At 35.0% G+C, this 16,927-nt stretch overlaps 1 protein-coding gene across 4 annotated transcripts in view; it reads right to left on the reverse strand.

The window, feature by feature from the left end:
- Adck1 (aarF domain containing kinase 1) overlaps positions 1-16,927 on the reverse strand; it is a 78,998-nt gene that overhangs the window by 17,765 nt on the left and 44,306 nt on the right. Inside the window, exons 1-4 of one of the 4 annotated variants that reach the window (XM_069841734.1) lie at positions 11,497-11,581; positions 10,028-10,197; positions 8,895-8,984; positions 2,660-2,863 (exon numbers count right to left, since the gene is read on the reverse strand). In XM_069841734.1, the coding sequence (XP_069697835.1) occupies positions 2,660-2,863; positions 8,895-8,984; positions 10,028-10,162 (429 nt within the window). In that variant the 5' untranslated portion in view covers positions 10,163-10,197; positions 11,497-11,581. Of the gene's footprint in view, positions 1-2,659; positions 2,864-8,894; positions 8,985-10,027; positions 10,198-10,993; positions 11,276-11,309; positions 11,582-16,927 lie in introns of those variants that run through there. The other 3 variants (XM_069841733.1, XM_069841736.1, XM_069841735.1) reach the window with 3 other exon arrangements.

Here is a 16,927-nt window from a genome sequence, read left to right on the forward strand (position 1 = left end):
ACATAACTACTATTAATATCATTAAATGCATGAGAAAACAAACTTACAGATACTGAGGTGAGGTACTATGCAATTACCGTATTTTCTGATGTAATTTCAGCTCTGTCCAATATTTTTACAACATATTTTTTCAGAACTTTACTTTCATCACTAATGTTACCCTCTTACATAAAACATACAGTCCTTTCTGTAGATTAAAAACTCAAAGTTTCATATTCATGGTTCATGAATTAAAACAGAAAATCAATATCCCGAATTTAAAAGAAAACTTACAAATTAAACCAAATCCTTTAACTCTATTAAATATAAAATATAATCTAAATTTAACAGGAGAAATACTGAAATCAGAAGTAAAAAATGAAATAATGAAACAATTGTCTTTAGAGGCAATTAATATTAGGTACCCTCCACAAAACTGGCTTCATTTATACACCGACGGATCCTTGATCTCCAGGGAACAAGGAGCAGGTGCAGGTGTTATTTGCTATCTCTTCTCACTTTATAGATCTCTTAGATATGGAACAACAAGTTTTGATGGAGAAATCATTGCAATAAGTGAAAGTCTCAGGAATCTTCTATGACACATCAATAAATTTAAAAATGCAGTTATAATGTCAGACTCCAAAGCAGCTATTCTATCAATAGTTTTTAGACACACACCTTTATCTCAAACAGCAGAAATAACTAAAATGCTCTCTCAATTAATAACACTCAATAAAAGAATTGTATTCCAATGGATACCATACCATTGTGGAATCCTGGGAAACTAGAATGCGGATGCTTTAGCAAAGAAGGGCAGCACTGCTACTTATAGATCTGTTACTAAATCTATGTATTACTCTGTAAAAAGATTTATTAAATCTACATACTTAGACTTCAACAAACAAAATTTGATAACACAATCTAAAGGGAAAAAATGGAACTCTCTGCATCATAATCCACAGTTAATTTCTGATTTACCACGTAAATCGTCTGTAGCTGCATTTAGATTAGCAACAGGCCATGATTGTTTGGCCAAGTACCTGCATAGAATTGGAATATATCAGTCCCCTAACTGCCCATTGTGCAATTCAAATCAAGAAACGGATTCGGAACACCTAAAAATCTGTGCTTCAGTGGCTGACCATGACAATATCTTTGAAAAATATTGGAGTGCAAGAAGTCAAATGACTTTATTGTCAAATGCCTGGCATTAGAAAATAACAACAACAACATAAAACAATTGGACATTCTTTTCTTTTCGAGAGTGCCTCACGTGGAGATTCAAGTATCTTAAAAAACTGGAATGGAAAACACAACCCATCTCTTCTGCAGTCCATGATTCCTCTGGAAACATGGAAAATGATTTATATTTGTAATCTTATTAAAGCAGTGGAATGTAAAATACATGTACATTTATTTTTACATAATTAATAAGTTAATTCTTATGTGAATATTTTATGTAAGAAGTTTAACATCATGAATGATCCAAGGTTAGTAGAGATCAAAATGCCGACAACAGAACTGACACACAGCAGTACAAAGAAAAGCCACAAACCTATAATTACTAAAATTATTTGGTATTAAACAATAATTTGGTTAGTAGCTATATGAATTGTTTGATGTTATTTATACCAGTTTATTCCGATATTCTATCGCAACGCAATTCCACCCTTTATTTTCGTCTCCAAATTTTGAGAAAAACAGGAAAATTATGCAAGTAAATACAATGTACAATGAACTATAGTCGCGACGCTGTTATTCCCGCCATGACTCCTCCTCTTTGCTTACGTCTTAGGAAGTGAAGGCTCTATGAAGTCTAGGTAGGTAGTATCGTTCGCCATTTTTGTTCTTTCGTTGCCGAGCTACCAGATGAGGAATCTATTTGCTACACCGTTAAACATTATCATGTCGTAGCTCCTATGACAATAAATCAAACGCACTGTAATTGAGCAAATAATTGAGCGGCAAATAACGTCCTCGTGTGCTTTCTGCGAACGCCAACGAAAGAGTCAAAATGGAGGGTGATTACATTAAGTATTTATCGAGCTTTAGAAAATGCATGACGTCATCATCAGCAAATTACAAGACGCACACGTTTAAATGTAGCTGACCTGCAACGTGATTGGCTGCTGGAAATTAGAGCGACGGGACTATAATAGGACAAGGAAGAATAATCATATTTGTAATTTTATACCATTTGTCTTCTTACATCCCAATATGGAACTGTTAGGACTTTCTCACTTCTTGTATGGTGAGCCTATATTATTTCCTTACCACATCTGTTATGAATTCTCGTTAAGCCCTCACACCGTGTATGCTTGCTGAGATTACAATAAGATAACACAGGACAAACATAAAACCAAGCTCATACAGCACGAAGGAGGCACTGCGTATTGTTGCTTGTCAGAGAATGGACTGTGTAAATATGTAATTTCGTGAAAACTGTGCTAAACCATTGAAATTAATACCGTGCAAGAAAATACTGAGTGTCTCTTGGCTGGCAGAGCTCAAATCTACAATTCTCGTCTAAAAATCCATCATCATCTCACTTGGATCATTCTTTTTTGACGGAAACATCAATAATCACACTTAGCTGGACATGTTTTAATAATTTCTCTTTCTCTTTGGACTGCAACATACACAAACAATTTCAACAAGCAAAAAAGCATACACTCACATCTTGTTTCAGATCCTCACGCAGGACTCTATACACCTCCTCTATTGTGGAGCGTGGAGCTTGGCTGTGCAGAACCTTCATGGTGTCTACATATTCTGGAGGGACTAGATAATCCAAAGCACCGATATGTTGGCCTACTTTGATGTACACCCCTCGGTTGGTGCAACATAAATCTAGAAGCATCTCAGCTGCCTTCCTGTGAACCTGCACATATATTATAATGAATATAACTGTACATACGAGTGTTTTACAAAATATTTTCATCAAGCAACTTCTTTCTCCCTTTTTTTTCCCCCTACTACTATGTCATAATGATTCGAATCTAGTACGATGTTTTTTCATAAAATAGTATATTATGCAACGAGCCTATAATAGTAGTAATTAAGACGCGAGTATGTTTATGAAACGAGCGCATATCAGACGCGAGTATGTTTATGAAACGAGCGCATATTTCTAACTTGAAATTATTCGTAAGTTTTCATGTTATGATGGTTATGTTAAGTGACGAACAGAACTGACCTGAATTGTGAGATGTGCGCAGACGCGACAGTATTGATTTTTTCCGAGGCACGAATATCATTGACCTTGATATAACCTAGAGAACATTAGTCTTGATATAACCTGGAAATTGATTTAGAATTGAAAAACGGGATGACAAATTGCATTTATTTGAATATTATTTACAATTAACGCTAATTATTATAGTACAGAACATAACCTTCTGCGACAGTATTGGATTTCCAGCCTCCGTGACATTTCCCTAGTTGTCTTTCGATTGCATATCTGAGAATAATCGAAAACCTGAACTTTAATGAATAAAAGGACTGCTACCAAGTGTATAATAATTACTACATTTCGGCATGTTCGAGCATAAACAATCATATGAAAGCAATATTCGTATTGTAGGTTAGCCCTTTTCAGTCGCAAAGTCAAATTGAAGGCAAAAACCAAGTGTGCAGTTCCTAGCCTAGTGAATAATTATACCAAAAAATAAGATTAGCAATGAATCAATTGTGAAGGGTTACAAAAAGTGCTGTGTTTCTAATAACATGGATGGCAATCAGTCTGAAGAAGAATCCAGTTCCAGTTCGGAAGATGAGGTATTAGGATGAGAAACAGGAAGAGGAAGAGGAAGAAGAAATTAAGAAAAGATGACAATGATGAAGATTGGGTGTGACCAGTAGCGGCTGTGACTGAAATCCTCAGTGAGGTCTGATGTAACTAGTTTAAGTAGGCTACCTCCCATATAAAATGTTTATTATTGACATACTTTATTATGACTGTCATTACTATATTATTATTATTATTATTATTATTATTATTATTATTATTATTATTATTATTAATGAAAACTAATAACATATCACTCACCAAATAAGTTGCTATACTGTGAGTTTGTTTCAGTGACGGTTTAATTTTTATGAAGCAACACATATTATGCTCAACTGAAGAAGCATGTGCTGAAATTCCTCTGGAAATATTTTCCAGATCGCTGAAGCTGTCAGTAGGACACACTGTTCTCTCTCTCTCTCTCTCTTTTTTTTCTTTTGACAGCAACAAGCACGATCAACAGAAAAGTTTATTTCGCACCACATTACCAAAGACCCATTTATGTTGCTCACACCAAGATGCATTGAAAGCTCGCGTTTTAAAATTATCTTCCCTCCTTTCAATATTATTTCCTCTTGAAAAGGATACACTAACAATGAGTTTATTACAATTATCATCATTATTTCTCACATCTCTTTCGATTTATATTTTCTCGAAAAACATAACCACACTGGACCACACGACGATTCACCACTGTTATTCTCACCCCATCCAACATTGACAAAAGATCGGGTTCTGAATGGGAGAAGTGAAGGCTGATGGGAGGGCGAATACCAGCTAGGCCATGAGGCCACAAAAAATGTGCCTCAGTTTCAGCTTACTGAGTGCAACCTTAAAACCTGCGAAAACATACGAAATGCAGAAGCCAGACTCGGCCGGAATATTTCAGGCCTCAGGAACAAATTTTACTGCAAGACAGGTCTATATACTCATAAAATTTTCTAATACTACAACTTTATACGCTTCATTCAAATAACTAATATCGTATGTTATACAGGGTGTTTCAAAAATACGGGGCATAATTTCAGGTATGTATTTCCCACATGTAGACAATCAAAATAGTTCATTACAACATGTGTCCGGAAATGCTTCATTTCCGAGTTATGGCCTTCACAACATTGAAATTCACCGGAACGTTTTTCTTTCCGCAGGTCGTTGACATTACAGAGATGTTCAAAATGTCCACCTCCTGCTCGAATACAGACCTCACATCGATGTCTCATTGACCTGCGAACACGATCCCAAACTCCAGGAGTATTGCGTATGTCCTCAGAACATGCCACAATTCGATTCCGAAGGGATTCCAAATCAGGCACCGGAGACGAATAAACCAATGATTTTAAATGGCCCCACAAGTAGAAATCGAGAGGGTTCAGATCAGGTGAGCGTGGAGGCCAAGCAATTGGGCCACCTCTACCTATCCATCGATCAGGAAACCTTCGATCCAACTACCGGCGAGCCGTACGACTGAAGTGTGCAGGAGCGCCATCATGCAAGAAGTGAATGTGTTGACGATTGATCAGTGGAGTGTCTTCTAAAACATGAGGTATGGTGTTTTCCAGGAAGTTTGTGTACGCCTGCCCCGTAAGTCTGTTTACAAGTACATGGGGTCCAACTAATCGACCACCAATGATACCGGCCCACATGTTGAGGGAGAACCGCACCTGGTGATGAGATGAACAGTTGCACGTGGGTTTTCATACGCCCATACATGCTGATTGTGGAAATTTGTTATGCCATCTCGTGTGAACTATGCTTCATCTGTAAATAATACTAAGGCAGGAAAGTTCAGATTTACACCACACTGCTGCAATAACCACTGACAGAACCTAACTCATGCAGGGTAATCTGCTGGTGACGGGCCCTGTACACGTTGCAAATGATAAGGATACAATTGATACTCTTTCAACAGTCTCCAGACAGTCGTATGAGGAACATTGACTTGCAACGCTACCCTTCGTGTGCTGATAGAAGGAGTCATGTTCACAGTCTCCAGAATCTCCTCCTGTACTTCTGGAGTTGTAGATCTTGGTCGTCCCCTTCCCAAACCAGGAGAGTTAAATTTTCCATACTCGCACAGACGGTAATAGAGACGTACAAATGTCTTCCGATCTGGACATTGTCGCTGTGGGTACCTCTCCTGGTACAAACGACGAGCCAGAGCAGCATTGCCGTCCGCCTTACCGTACATGAAGTGTATCTCTGCCAGCTCTTGATTTGAATACATGTCGCACAGTCTAACGCCTACACAACACTGAATGTAACCTTCGCCTCGGAATGAACTGTCAGAGTGCCCTCTTAATGTCTCCTTTGACGGCAACGACCTGCGGAAAGAAAAACGTTCCGGTGAATTTCAATGTTGTGAAGGCCATAACTCGGAAATAAAGCATTTCTGGACACATGTTGTAATGAACTATTTTGATTGTCTACATGTGGGAAATACATACCTGAAATTATGCCCCGTATTTTTTAAACATCCTGTATATAGTGCTAGGATTTTGATGACCTATAAATTATGAAAAAATGTCCTTAAAAATGCCCTAAAAATTGACCTTACATAATTGGCTTAGTAGGAAAAGAGGTTTTGTACTACTTAATGTTTAGACTAGTAATTGAATTAAGTTTTACATAATTTTTTTCTAAGTAGTAGGCCTACACTTTAATTAATTATTTTACCTCATGTAGTTTTCATGTATGATCATTCACGTCTGCTTCGGCATGTGGATGTGAGGTCAGCAGTTAGCTGGTCGGTCTTGGTCCTTCATGGGCTGTAGCGCCATGGATTTACTTTACTTTTAGTTTCCATGTAGTCTACCACAAGGCCACTCTTATCCGGAATTAGCAGGTATAGAGGAGTCTATATTGAAGGGGTGGTTGGACTGATCCGTTACATGGGGTGTACTACGTTAAAATGGCAATATTTGTGTAGAAAAACGATTAAAATATCATGCAAAATAATGGGTATTAATGGGCAAAATACGTAAAAAAAATATCAAAGGAAATAAACATTATTTTAAATTAATAATGGGGATTTATGGCCAAAATTAAATGAAAATGCGTAAAAAATGACCGAATAAAACGAAAGATGCTCTTATGAGTTGAAACAGGCAAAAAATGAAAAAAAATTCCCTAACAAATATGTCTTAAAACACTCAGTTTATCACATAACATATAAATACTAAAGCAGCTATGTTTCTGGCTTACTAGAAAAAAAGATGCAATTTCATCAAAATCCTAGCCCTTATATACTACTAAAAAAACATTAAAATTTTTAGTTTAAGGAAGCCAAGTGACTGAGGCCTGGCCTCACTTGCCTCAGCCAATTAGCCGCCACTGGGTGTGACAATCAGAAGAGAATTTTACTAAAGACTGGAACTGAAAACTTGAAAATAGCCTCATATCTATAAGTTCTTTCATTCTGTAACATTTTCAGAGTCTAGGTTGTATTATAGTGAGATATAGTTTTTTTCCATACAGAACACTTGAAAACTTGGGATCGTACTATAGTTGCAATCATACTACATAGAGTCAGCCCAATACAGTATATTAGGTCCTAATATCCTGCTACAGTATCACTCTATATTTAATGCCATAAGTATTGAAAATAATGCTATAGACCAGTCATGTCAAGCTCGGCCACTAGTGGCAACTGCCACAGGTTTGCCACAAGCTTGGACCCAGCTGCTAGCACAATGCAGCAGGCAAAGATGTAAGAACTTCAAGTCCAAGACAATCCATAGACATGATCCGCGCTGAATCCCCTACTTTGCATAGATATTATGTAGCCTTATAGCAAATCATATACATTGCTTAGTATGCAAACAATATTTCTTTATAAAAAAATGCAATATAAAACGAATTAAGAGTTGATACATCAGGTAAACTATGAAAGATTGATGGAGAAGAACGAGCTGCTCTAGGAAAATGCCTAAAAGTGAATAAATATGAGGTCCATGAAGAGGTGCACTGCATTGCGTCTGAAGGCGGCGGAATTAGAAGAGCAGACATCGTGGCTCTAGACAAAACTAATAGTAAAGGCTTTATACTGGACCCAACTGTTAGATTTGAGAGCCAGACCCAACCATCTGATGTCAACAAACAGAAACAACAAATTTATGAGCCTACTATTCCGTATTTTCGAGAAAAATATCAGATGGAAGGCAAAAGGAAGTACATGGTTTAATGATCGGAGCGAGGGGCACCATCCCATGATCAACTGTAAACACTATCAAAACATTTGGAATCCTTAACATCATTCCAAAAATAATTACCTACTTCTAGCATTAAAGGGTCTAAAAATCATTTATACGGAATATCATAATCCTCCCCCCCCCCTTTCTATCCGTTAGTGTGTGATTGTTACAATATATGTACAAATTTATTATTTCTTAAATTTAAGCTCGTAGTTCACATTTCAATTTGACTCATCTATTTACTGTAATCGTTATTATTCTTATTATGTGTGTTATTCTGTGTTTTTGGCAACCCAGGATGCCTGGGCAGACTATTTCTTGGAAATAAATTATATATAGTTCACTCAAGCTGTGAGATATTACAATTATTTGTCTACCAGGTTAAATGTTATTTACCGTAGTTACACAGTTTTAAAGCTCATGGAATTTGCTGATAGTACATGTAGGCCTATTTCCTGCTGTACAATCCTAAGAGGAAACTAAAATTCTGTTTCATAGAATCGTAAAAGAAAGACATATTAGTAACATAGGTAATATTAATGACCAAGACTTGCATTTCGATGACCCAAGAAAACATAACATTGATCATTAAATTTGAAGGATAAGGATAAGGATGATGATGATGATGATGATGATTATTATAATGATAATGATTATTATTATTATTATTATTATTATTATTATTATTATTATTATTATTATTATTATAGCCCGGATGTTTAAGCATTTATAACAGTTAAAATAGGTAGGCAAAAAAGGCAATAAAAACGTAAAAAAAAGTACAATAATCTTTGAAAAATACATTATAAATTTTAAATTTAACAGGACATGCCTTGCGTCTTTGTTAAATCTTTCATCGAGGATGAATCTAGTGGTACTTTCTATTTATAATACTGAATTATGAACAGTACAACCTAAAAATAAGAACTTACTGAAGATTTCAGCTCCAAATACTCTTTAGAAGAACGGTCAAGTTGGTTACGATATAGGGTTTTCTTGTAGTGAACACTTATGTTGAACACCTGTAACAATTAGCAATGTGTCAATATTAAAGAAAGGTTCAAAGAAATAAGATGAATTCTTTCTGTGGTCCTCGCTGCTTAAATTTTACAATAATAAATTTCTGTAGCAGACAAAAATAAATACTGATTTGTTTTTGCACAATTCAAACAACAAAAATAAACTCAATACGCAGGACGGGATGATGAAACTTAATGTATTTCAGTATCATCAATAGGTTGCACTAATGGTTTTCATCAATAATATTTTTAAAAAAATATAGGCCTATCTGTGGTATTCTGGTAATGGGGTATGTAATTTTTTTTGTGCAAATGGTGTTTTGTTCACCAGGGGAATACACAAATTAAATTCTACACGCGAGTGTGCAAAAAACAAAAGAATACTAACTTAGTAAGCCCATTTGATGTGTTTTATTTATGTAGTAAATTATTTGCAATAAGGGTTCGATGTTTAATTTTCATTTAATTGAAAACTCATTTTTATGACTTATCTCCCTTTACCCAAACACCACTGATAATATGCTCAGTACAGTATTTTTGAAGACTTTCCTTGGAACAATTTTCTTATAAGTCAAGCTAGTAATCATTTGTACAATCTTTCCATTCTTCCTTTTCTGCTTATATATATATATATATATATATATATATATATATTTTTTTTTCAAAAAAAGTTCATTTAGCATTTAAGATTTCACATGTGACAGAAATTGAAATAATTGGCACTGCAGTTTGGCAAACAGACCACCAGCTATCACGGATAATGTTCCTTCTATCTCAAGGTCTGGCACAGCCTGGCAAATGATATTTCAGTAACCAGTGGATGAAATGGAAAGGATTTTACCTGATTTTCAAAACAGTTGCTCAAAATGTCCTCCATTATGTTCTATGCGCATGATGTAACGATGAATGAAGTTCAAGAAAATTTTTTATTATTGAAAACCATGAATCAAATATCGCCATATTTTGGTACCATTCCACTAAATCATAATTTTCATACGCAAAAGAAAATGTAAACGCATCAAGTAAGTACACGACTAAATACTTACAGTAAACGCTGCTCTTCCAAGCCGTACTACACCAATCGAATCAAAGTTGTATTGATTCGCCTTCAATGACGCCAAAGTGCCCACTGTTGCTCCAGCAACAAGGCCGTATTTTAGCAATCTTCGTGCTGGCCACATGATTCAGGCACCAAAACATCAGTCACCTACACATTCTTAAATATAAACAATAATTAGCATTGTAATAAAATTTAAATAAGAAAAACAAATGAAATACAAGTTACCAATAAGTTAAAATTAATTTGAAAACTAACTTATATTTCCAACATTTAAATAGTCTTAAATACTAGTACACTTTTTTTAAAGCTCTCTAGTAGTACCAAAAACTATATACAAATGCATTCAACTTTGTTATTTCATTGTTACATAAATCAAAACTTGCAGTTGTGAAGTAATTTTATGAAAGGAGCCTATATATCTTTTAAAACTATTTAATTTTCACTTTAGAAGGCATAGGATCAAATTTATCAACTGTCGTATGAAGCAAGGTGTAGGCCTACGGTGTCGATTTCAGTTTTGTTACAATTTCGTCGTAACTTCAATCAACTTATCATTTCATTATTTTTTTGCGACACTTAACACAATCAAGAACCCGGAAATCCAATTTTTTTTTCCATCTGTAGTTGAAATTTAACGTAGTTTCTCACTAGTAATGCGCATTGGACACCTCGTAGAATAACACAAACGCAGCAGATATTAAGTTTTCCGGCTACCCCCCCCCCCACCTTTTTTTAAATCAACTGCAAAATTGAAAATTATAGTTGTCAAATATTTGAGAGATTAACTGACAACGAAGATCCAGGTAGTTGATTAACGTAGGTCATAATCATAAATATTTAGGTCAATTAAGTTATAATATTTAGGCCTAATACTGTAGGCTATTTCTTTTTTTCCAGATTATTGTGTCAATTAAAAAGTCACTGTTCACATTATTTAGGCTACAGTACTTACCGTATGGTGTCTGAAAGGGGAATATCTACCTATTAAACCTATAAAAAGTTATCGTAAATTTCACTATTTACAACTTGCGCTCGTGTCCAAACTAATCACTGAACTTAAAAATAGCAATTCATGAATATGAATATTAATACGCTGTTCCCAATAGTGTACAAATATTCTAAACTCACAGACAACGAATCTTAGATAAGGCTAGTATAATTTTACGTCACATGGAATTAGCGCTTATAACTAATATTAACACTGAACACGTGTACAAGATTTGGATCTTAAAACTACTCAAGTGTTTTTCAAATAATATTACACTAACCTCACATTTGTCTCGTAAACTCTACCTATAAATTTCACATCTCATCTAACTAATCACACACACGCACATACGCAAACGTGTCTCTTCCACAAATTTTCTTGAACATGTGATAAAATACACAATTAACACAAAGCATGTTTCATTCCGTAGCTGCATTAAATTGGGGTTAAGGTCAAGGTTTACTAACCTCAATACCCATGACCTGTAATAACCTATCAGCTATCACGAAGGATGAACGAGTGATGGAAGTCAAACACGAGCTGCCAACAAAACACTCCCATTTCTGTCGCATATTGTACAATGTTGAAGTCCCTAGACTGCAGAAAAAGTTACGAGAAAAATATATCCGCAGTGCAATAATTGATTTTTCAAGGAATTATCTATACTAATAATAAATCTGTAGCCAACATTTTTCTGGTAATTTTTTATTTTCCAAAAATAATTGGTGTTAACATGTATAATTAACCATCCTAAAACCGAAAATCGCTTTTTTGAAATTTTTGTTTCTATGTCTGTCTGTCTGTCTGTCTGTCTGTCTGTCTGGATGTTTGTTACCTTTTCACGCAATAATGGCTGAACCGATTTATATGAAAATTGGAATATAAATTAAGTCCGTTGTAACTTAGATTTTAGGCTATATGGCATTCAAAATACTTTACTTAAAAGGGGGGTTATGAGGAGGCCTGAATTAAATAAATCGAAATATCTCTCTTATTATTGATTTTCATGAAAACTATTACATAACAAAAGTTTCTTTAAAACTAATTTCCAATAAGTTTTATTCCATCCAAAATTTTGATAGGACTGATATTTAATGAGATAAATGAGTTTTAAAATTACAATAACAACGCCATCTAAGGCGCTGTACTGAAATAAAAACAAATTACTTCGTCTATAAGGGGCCATGGACAACAACAATCGAAAGCTATTAAACATTGCCTAAGAGAATGTTTCTGTGTTTGTATGAAGTAATATCGAAAGCTAATTAATTGTTTAATTATTATTTCACCATTGGAAAGTGTAGTTTCTCTAGATGGACATAATTCTACAATGTTATTACAGTAACTTCTGAAACATATAGCAAGTAATATAAAGTATACACATTAAAACTAAATGATATGTCAATCTTCATTAAACTATGGTTGTATGTAATAACAATTAAGAAACATGTTAAAGGAATTGTCATTGCACCAAATGATTGCTCTCTGACCGCATTTTAATTATTTAAATACAATTTAAATTAAGTAACATAATAAACGATTTATCCTTCTATCAAACACGAATGTTCCCTGGATCAAACGTCCTATTTTAATTATGTAATTACTTTATATTTATTTCTAACAGTGCAGCGGAGCGCACGGGTACGGCTAGTAATTAATAGAGATACTGGAGCAATAGTAACAAAATGACACTAGGGAGGAAATTAAATGCAGAATAAATATGAGAAATGTCTGTTATTATTCGATTGAGAAGCTTTTGTCATCCAATCCGCTCTCAAAAAACCTGAACGTTAAAATTTATAAAACAGTTATATTACCGGTTCTTCTGTATGGTTGGACTCTCACTTTGAGAGAGGCACAGAGGTTACGGGTATTCGAGAATACGCTGCTTAAGAAAATATTTGGGGCTAAGAGGGATGAAGTTACAGAAGAATGGAAAGTTACACAACGCAGAACTGTACGCATTGTATTCTTCACTTGACATAATTAGGAATATTAAATCCAAACATTTGAGATGGGCAGGAAATGTAGCACGTATGGACGAATCCAGAAATGTATATAGACTGTTAGTTGGGAGGCAGGAGGGAAAAAGACCTTTGGGGATGACGAGAAGTAGATGGGAGGATAATATTAAAATGGATTTGACGGAGGTGGAATATGATGGGAGAGAATGGATTAATCTTGCTCAGGATAAGAACGGATGGCGGGCTTATGTGAGAACAGCAATGAACCTCTGGATTCCTTAAAAGCCATTTGTAAGTATTTCATTAGAAAGTCATAGAATAACGAGAAAAAAGGCAATGTTACCAAAGGCAATAGTCTTATTTCATTTCGTGTATAATAATAATAATAATAATAATAATAATAATAATAATAATAATAATAATAATAATAATAATAATAAAGTCGCCTGCTGTAATGCCACTCAGTAGGCAGTGGTTCATGCATTCATTTAATCTAATGTTAAAAATACGCTTACAACTAAAAATGTACAAAGGATTCTTCCACGTAGGTTGAAACTCATGTTGAAAGTTTGTAGGCGTAATCCAAGACTTGTATACTCTCAATAGGTTATCTCGTTTTTCATTAGCCAATCAAATAGCTAGTTGGCTGATGACGCGCGAAGAGTCCATGCTGATTGGTCCTTTATTTTCAAATTGATAAGCGTGCATAGATAATTTGTATAAACAAAAGCCGCCCTAAATAAGGGTTCGATAGATCGGCCTATTAATCAATTCATAAAGTATAATAAGTAAACAAAACAATTTTGTGACACTTAGAAAGAAAAAAGAAAACACATTAAGATAAGAAAACGTAGGAAATCATTTACAATAAAAATTTTGTTGGGTACAAATGATTACTAATTATAGCTAAGGATGATTTTAACACGTGAGATCCTATGGCATCAATCATTGCATCAGAAATTTTGTATTGTTTAAGTTGATTTAAAGTTTCACGTGGGATCGTGCCACGGGCACCGAACATGAGCCCAAAAACTGTCCAATGTGTAATGTGGTATTGTGCTCCAAGATACTGACAACAAGGCTCATATATGACTTGTTTTTCACGACACACCTCTTGTGGCTGTTGCTCATGCATCTAAAAACGGATTGTGGGATCAAGAATGACACCCTTATCCTTCTGCCGATCAATTATGATGATATCAGCCCGTCTAGTAGAGCCATCAGAAGAGACGCAACCAACCTCCTCATAAACCTCATAGGAAGCATTCTGACGGATTGAAGCTGCGATGAGAGAACGAGCAATTCTCCATGATGGCAGAAACCCAAGACGTGAGGAAGCCTCAAATAAAAACATTACAAGGAATATAAACCAAGTGTGTACGTATCATGGAATAAAATAAATACGTTGAAAATGTTTATACCGTGTATATAAAAGCTGTACTTACACTAGTCACTGCATTATTTTTCTGTATTTCTTAACAATTCATCTGCTCTAAGTGTCTGCCGTCCGTTTTCGTCTGCTAGTTTCCAGTCTTGTGTTCATATACTAGAGTCGCATAAAGAACCTAGTTTTGACTGTACAATCAACAATAAAATTTCACGTGAAACGTTATGTACGAACATTGCGACATATTCTTTGGTTCTTTTTATAATATCCCGTCCCTCTTTAATCGTGTTCTTGCCATGAAACTCACTGTAGAATTTTTCAGTATTATTGAAACTACTTAGCCATGCTGGTGATGGCATGATTAAACCTTCAAAAGAAAGAATAATGTAGGCTACTAAAATTTAAAGAGGGCCAAGATGGAGGTGTTTTTGTTTTAAATGTATGTTTATAAAAAATCGAACACTGATTGATTTTAATATCTCATTCTAAAGTTTGGAAAAAGGGGCATGTACCGGTAATGAAATGTCAGCAACACGTTCATTTACAATAATCATTATAACTCAACAATGAATTGTCACTGGAGGCTACTATGATTAACCCACTGATTATGCCATAAGACAAAATGTCATAAATCGTTAATATAAAATCAATATAATGAGAATTATAGTGAAAAAAACATCACTGGTATCAGTCATTAACCCTCCACCCCTTTGGTATGAAACTGTTAGTATAAGTAGCATGATTACAAAAGAAAGAAATTGTAATTTGTAAGTTAGCATAGATGAACCTAATCTAATTATACAAAGCTGGTATTAACATAGGCTACTTATATAGGTCTACGTGATTTATTTAAACTTACCTGTAGGCTTTAACATTCTCGGTCGTTTCGGCTTTATTAAATTTTCATTCATGTTGCTCGAAAATCAGGAACAAAATAGTCATCTTTAAAATGATCAGAGCATACTCTGCTTGTATCAAGATTGAATTTATCCTGTCTTTTCCACGCAATGACAAATTTTTTTCTAATTCCTAAATCTTTAGGATTGGTAAAGAAAGACAACTCTTTATTTTTATCGTTAGAATTGTTGCATACCGCAATAGCACATCTTTGACCTGGCATAATGCTTCAAAACAACATAAACAAGAAAAAACACGAGATACTGCTTTGAAGCATTTGAGCTTTGGCGCGCTCAGCTATCTTGTGACGTCAGAATCGCTCTTCTTTCCCCGTCAATCCCTCGCCTAACAAGCTCGATAATAATGCAACCTAGTATGAGAAGTTTAGTTTAGAAGCCTTGGGCGTAATCTACACTGGAAAATACTGTCAACATGCCAAACAGAAAAATACTGAAGCACAAATTTAGACAATAATGTGGTTTAAAAACATCCTTTTCTACTAACACATGAATAAAGTTTCTACTTCGTCTTAACGAAATCAAGCCTGTGCGTCACACCTTAAAGTCTTACACTACACAAGGAAAATTAATGTCACAATTTAACTACAGCACAGGTACATCAGTGTCTGCTATTAACTGTTTTGTAACACCGTTAAACACTTTTAAAGGAATTTCTTATCTACCCTCTGAATCAACAAGTGACGAAGCTAAGGTGTAAATGCTCGGTAGGCTAAAAAAATCTGTTTACCTTACGTATATCTTTTTATACAGCATATGTTTCTCGGCTTTTCTATAAATTTTTTGTGGCATAGAATCCACAAATCATTCATTTTCACGCCCCCCCCCCCCACCCAAACAGCATACAGTATAACAATGATAACTTACTTGTCTCTGAGCACCCTGATATCCAAAAATACTTCTTATACCGTAAAAATAGAAAATTTCTATTTTTCCCCATCCGCTATTTTAATATGTAAATGTGGTGTCGATCATCTTTGTAAGTATATTTTGTTTCATACGTCCAACTTGAAAACGATTTCTCTTTTAATCCTACAAATAATGACCTCAATGTACTCTCAGTATGAGCCATTTTACACAAAATTAATATGTAACACACATACATACATATATATATGCACTTTTTACTAAACTAACTCTCAACGCAGCGCGTTTACAGAACACCAATATAGCGCGACGTATTATTGTGACGGTGAGGCTAGCCACATTTTGCACTGAGCGTGTAGTGAATAATTGATATTGTCTTCCCGTGCTCCCTTCAGGCTTGCGAGTCAAGGTCTTAGCCATGCCTTTAAAAAGGTTGTTGCCACAAGCCTCTCGCACTGAACTCTCCATCCTGGAATAACTGCCAACAGTGAACTTAATATATGGAAGGATCGGAGTGAAATCAAGTGTTACGATACATCGTTATTACGAACTTATTGGCTTACAATTTAAGCCCCCTAATAACTATTAGGCTAATCCATATGCACCCGGAAATGACTCATGGGTACTGAACATTAATCAAATTCGTCCAGTTATTTAAACCAAAACTGTACACAGATAGACAGCATGCCCATTACTACAACTATTTTTTTTTTTTTGGTATCAATGATACTGGAAACGTATATTTCCGCGAATATCTCTAAATACA

This window comes from Periplaneta americana, chromosome 12 (assembly GCF_040183065.1).
Source record: "Periplaneta americana isolate PAMFEO1 chromosome 12, P.americana_PAMFEO1_priV1, whole genome shotgun sequence".
NCBI classification, from domain to species: domain Eukaryota; kingdom Metazoa; phylum Arthropoda; class Insecta; order Blattodea; family Blattidae; genus Periplaneta; species Periplaneta americana.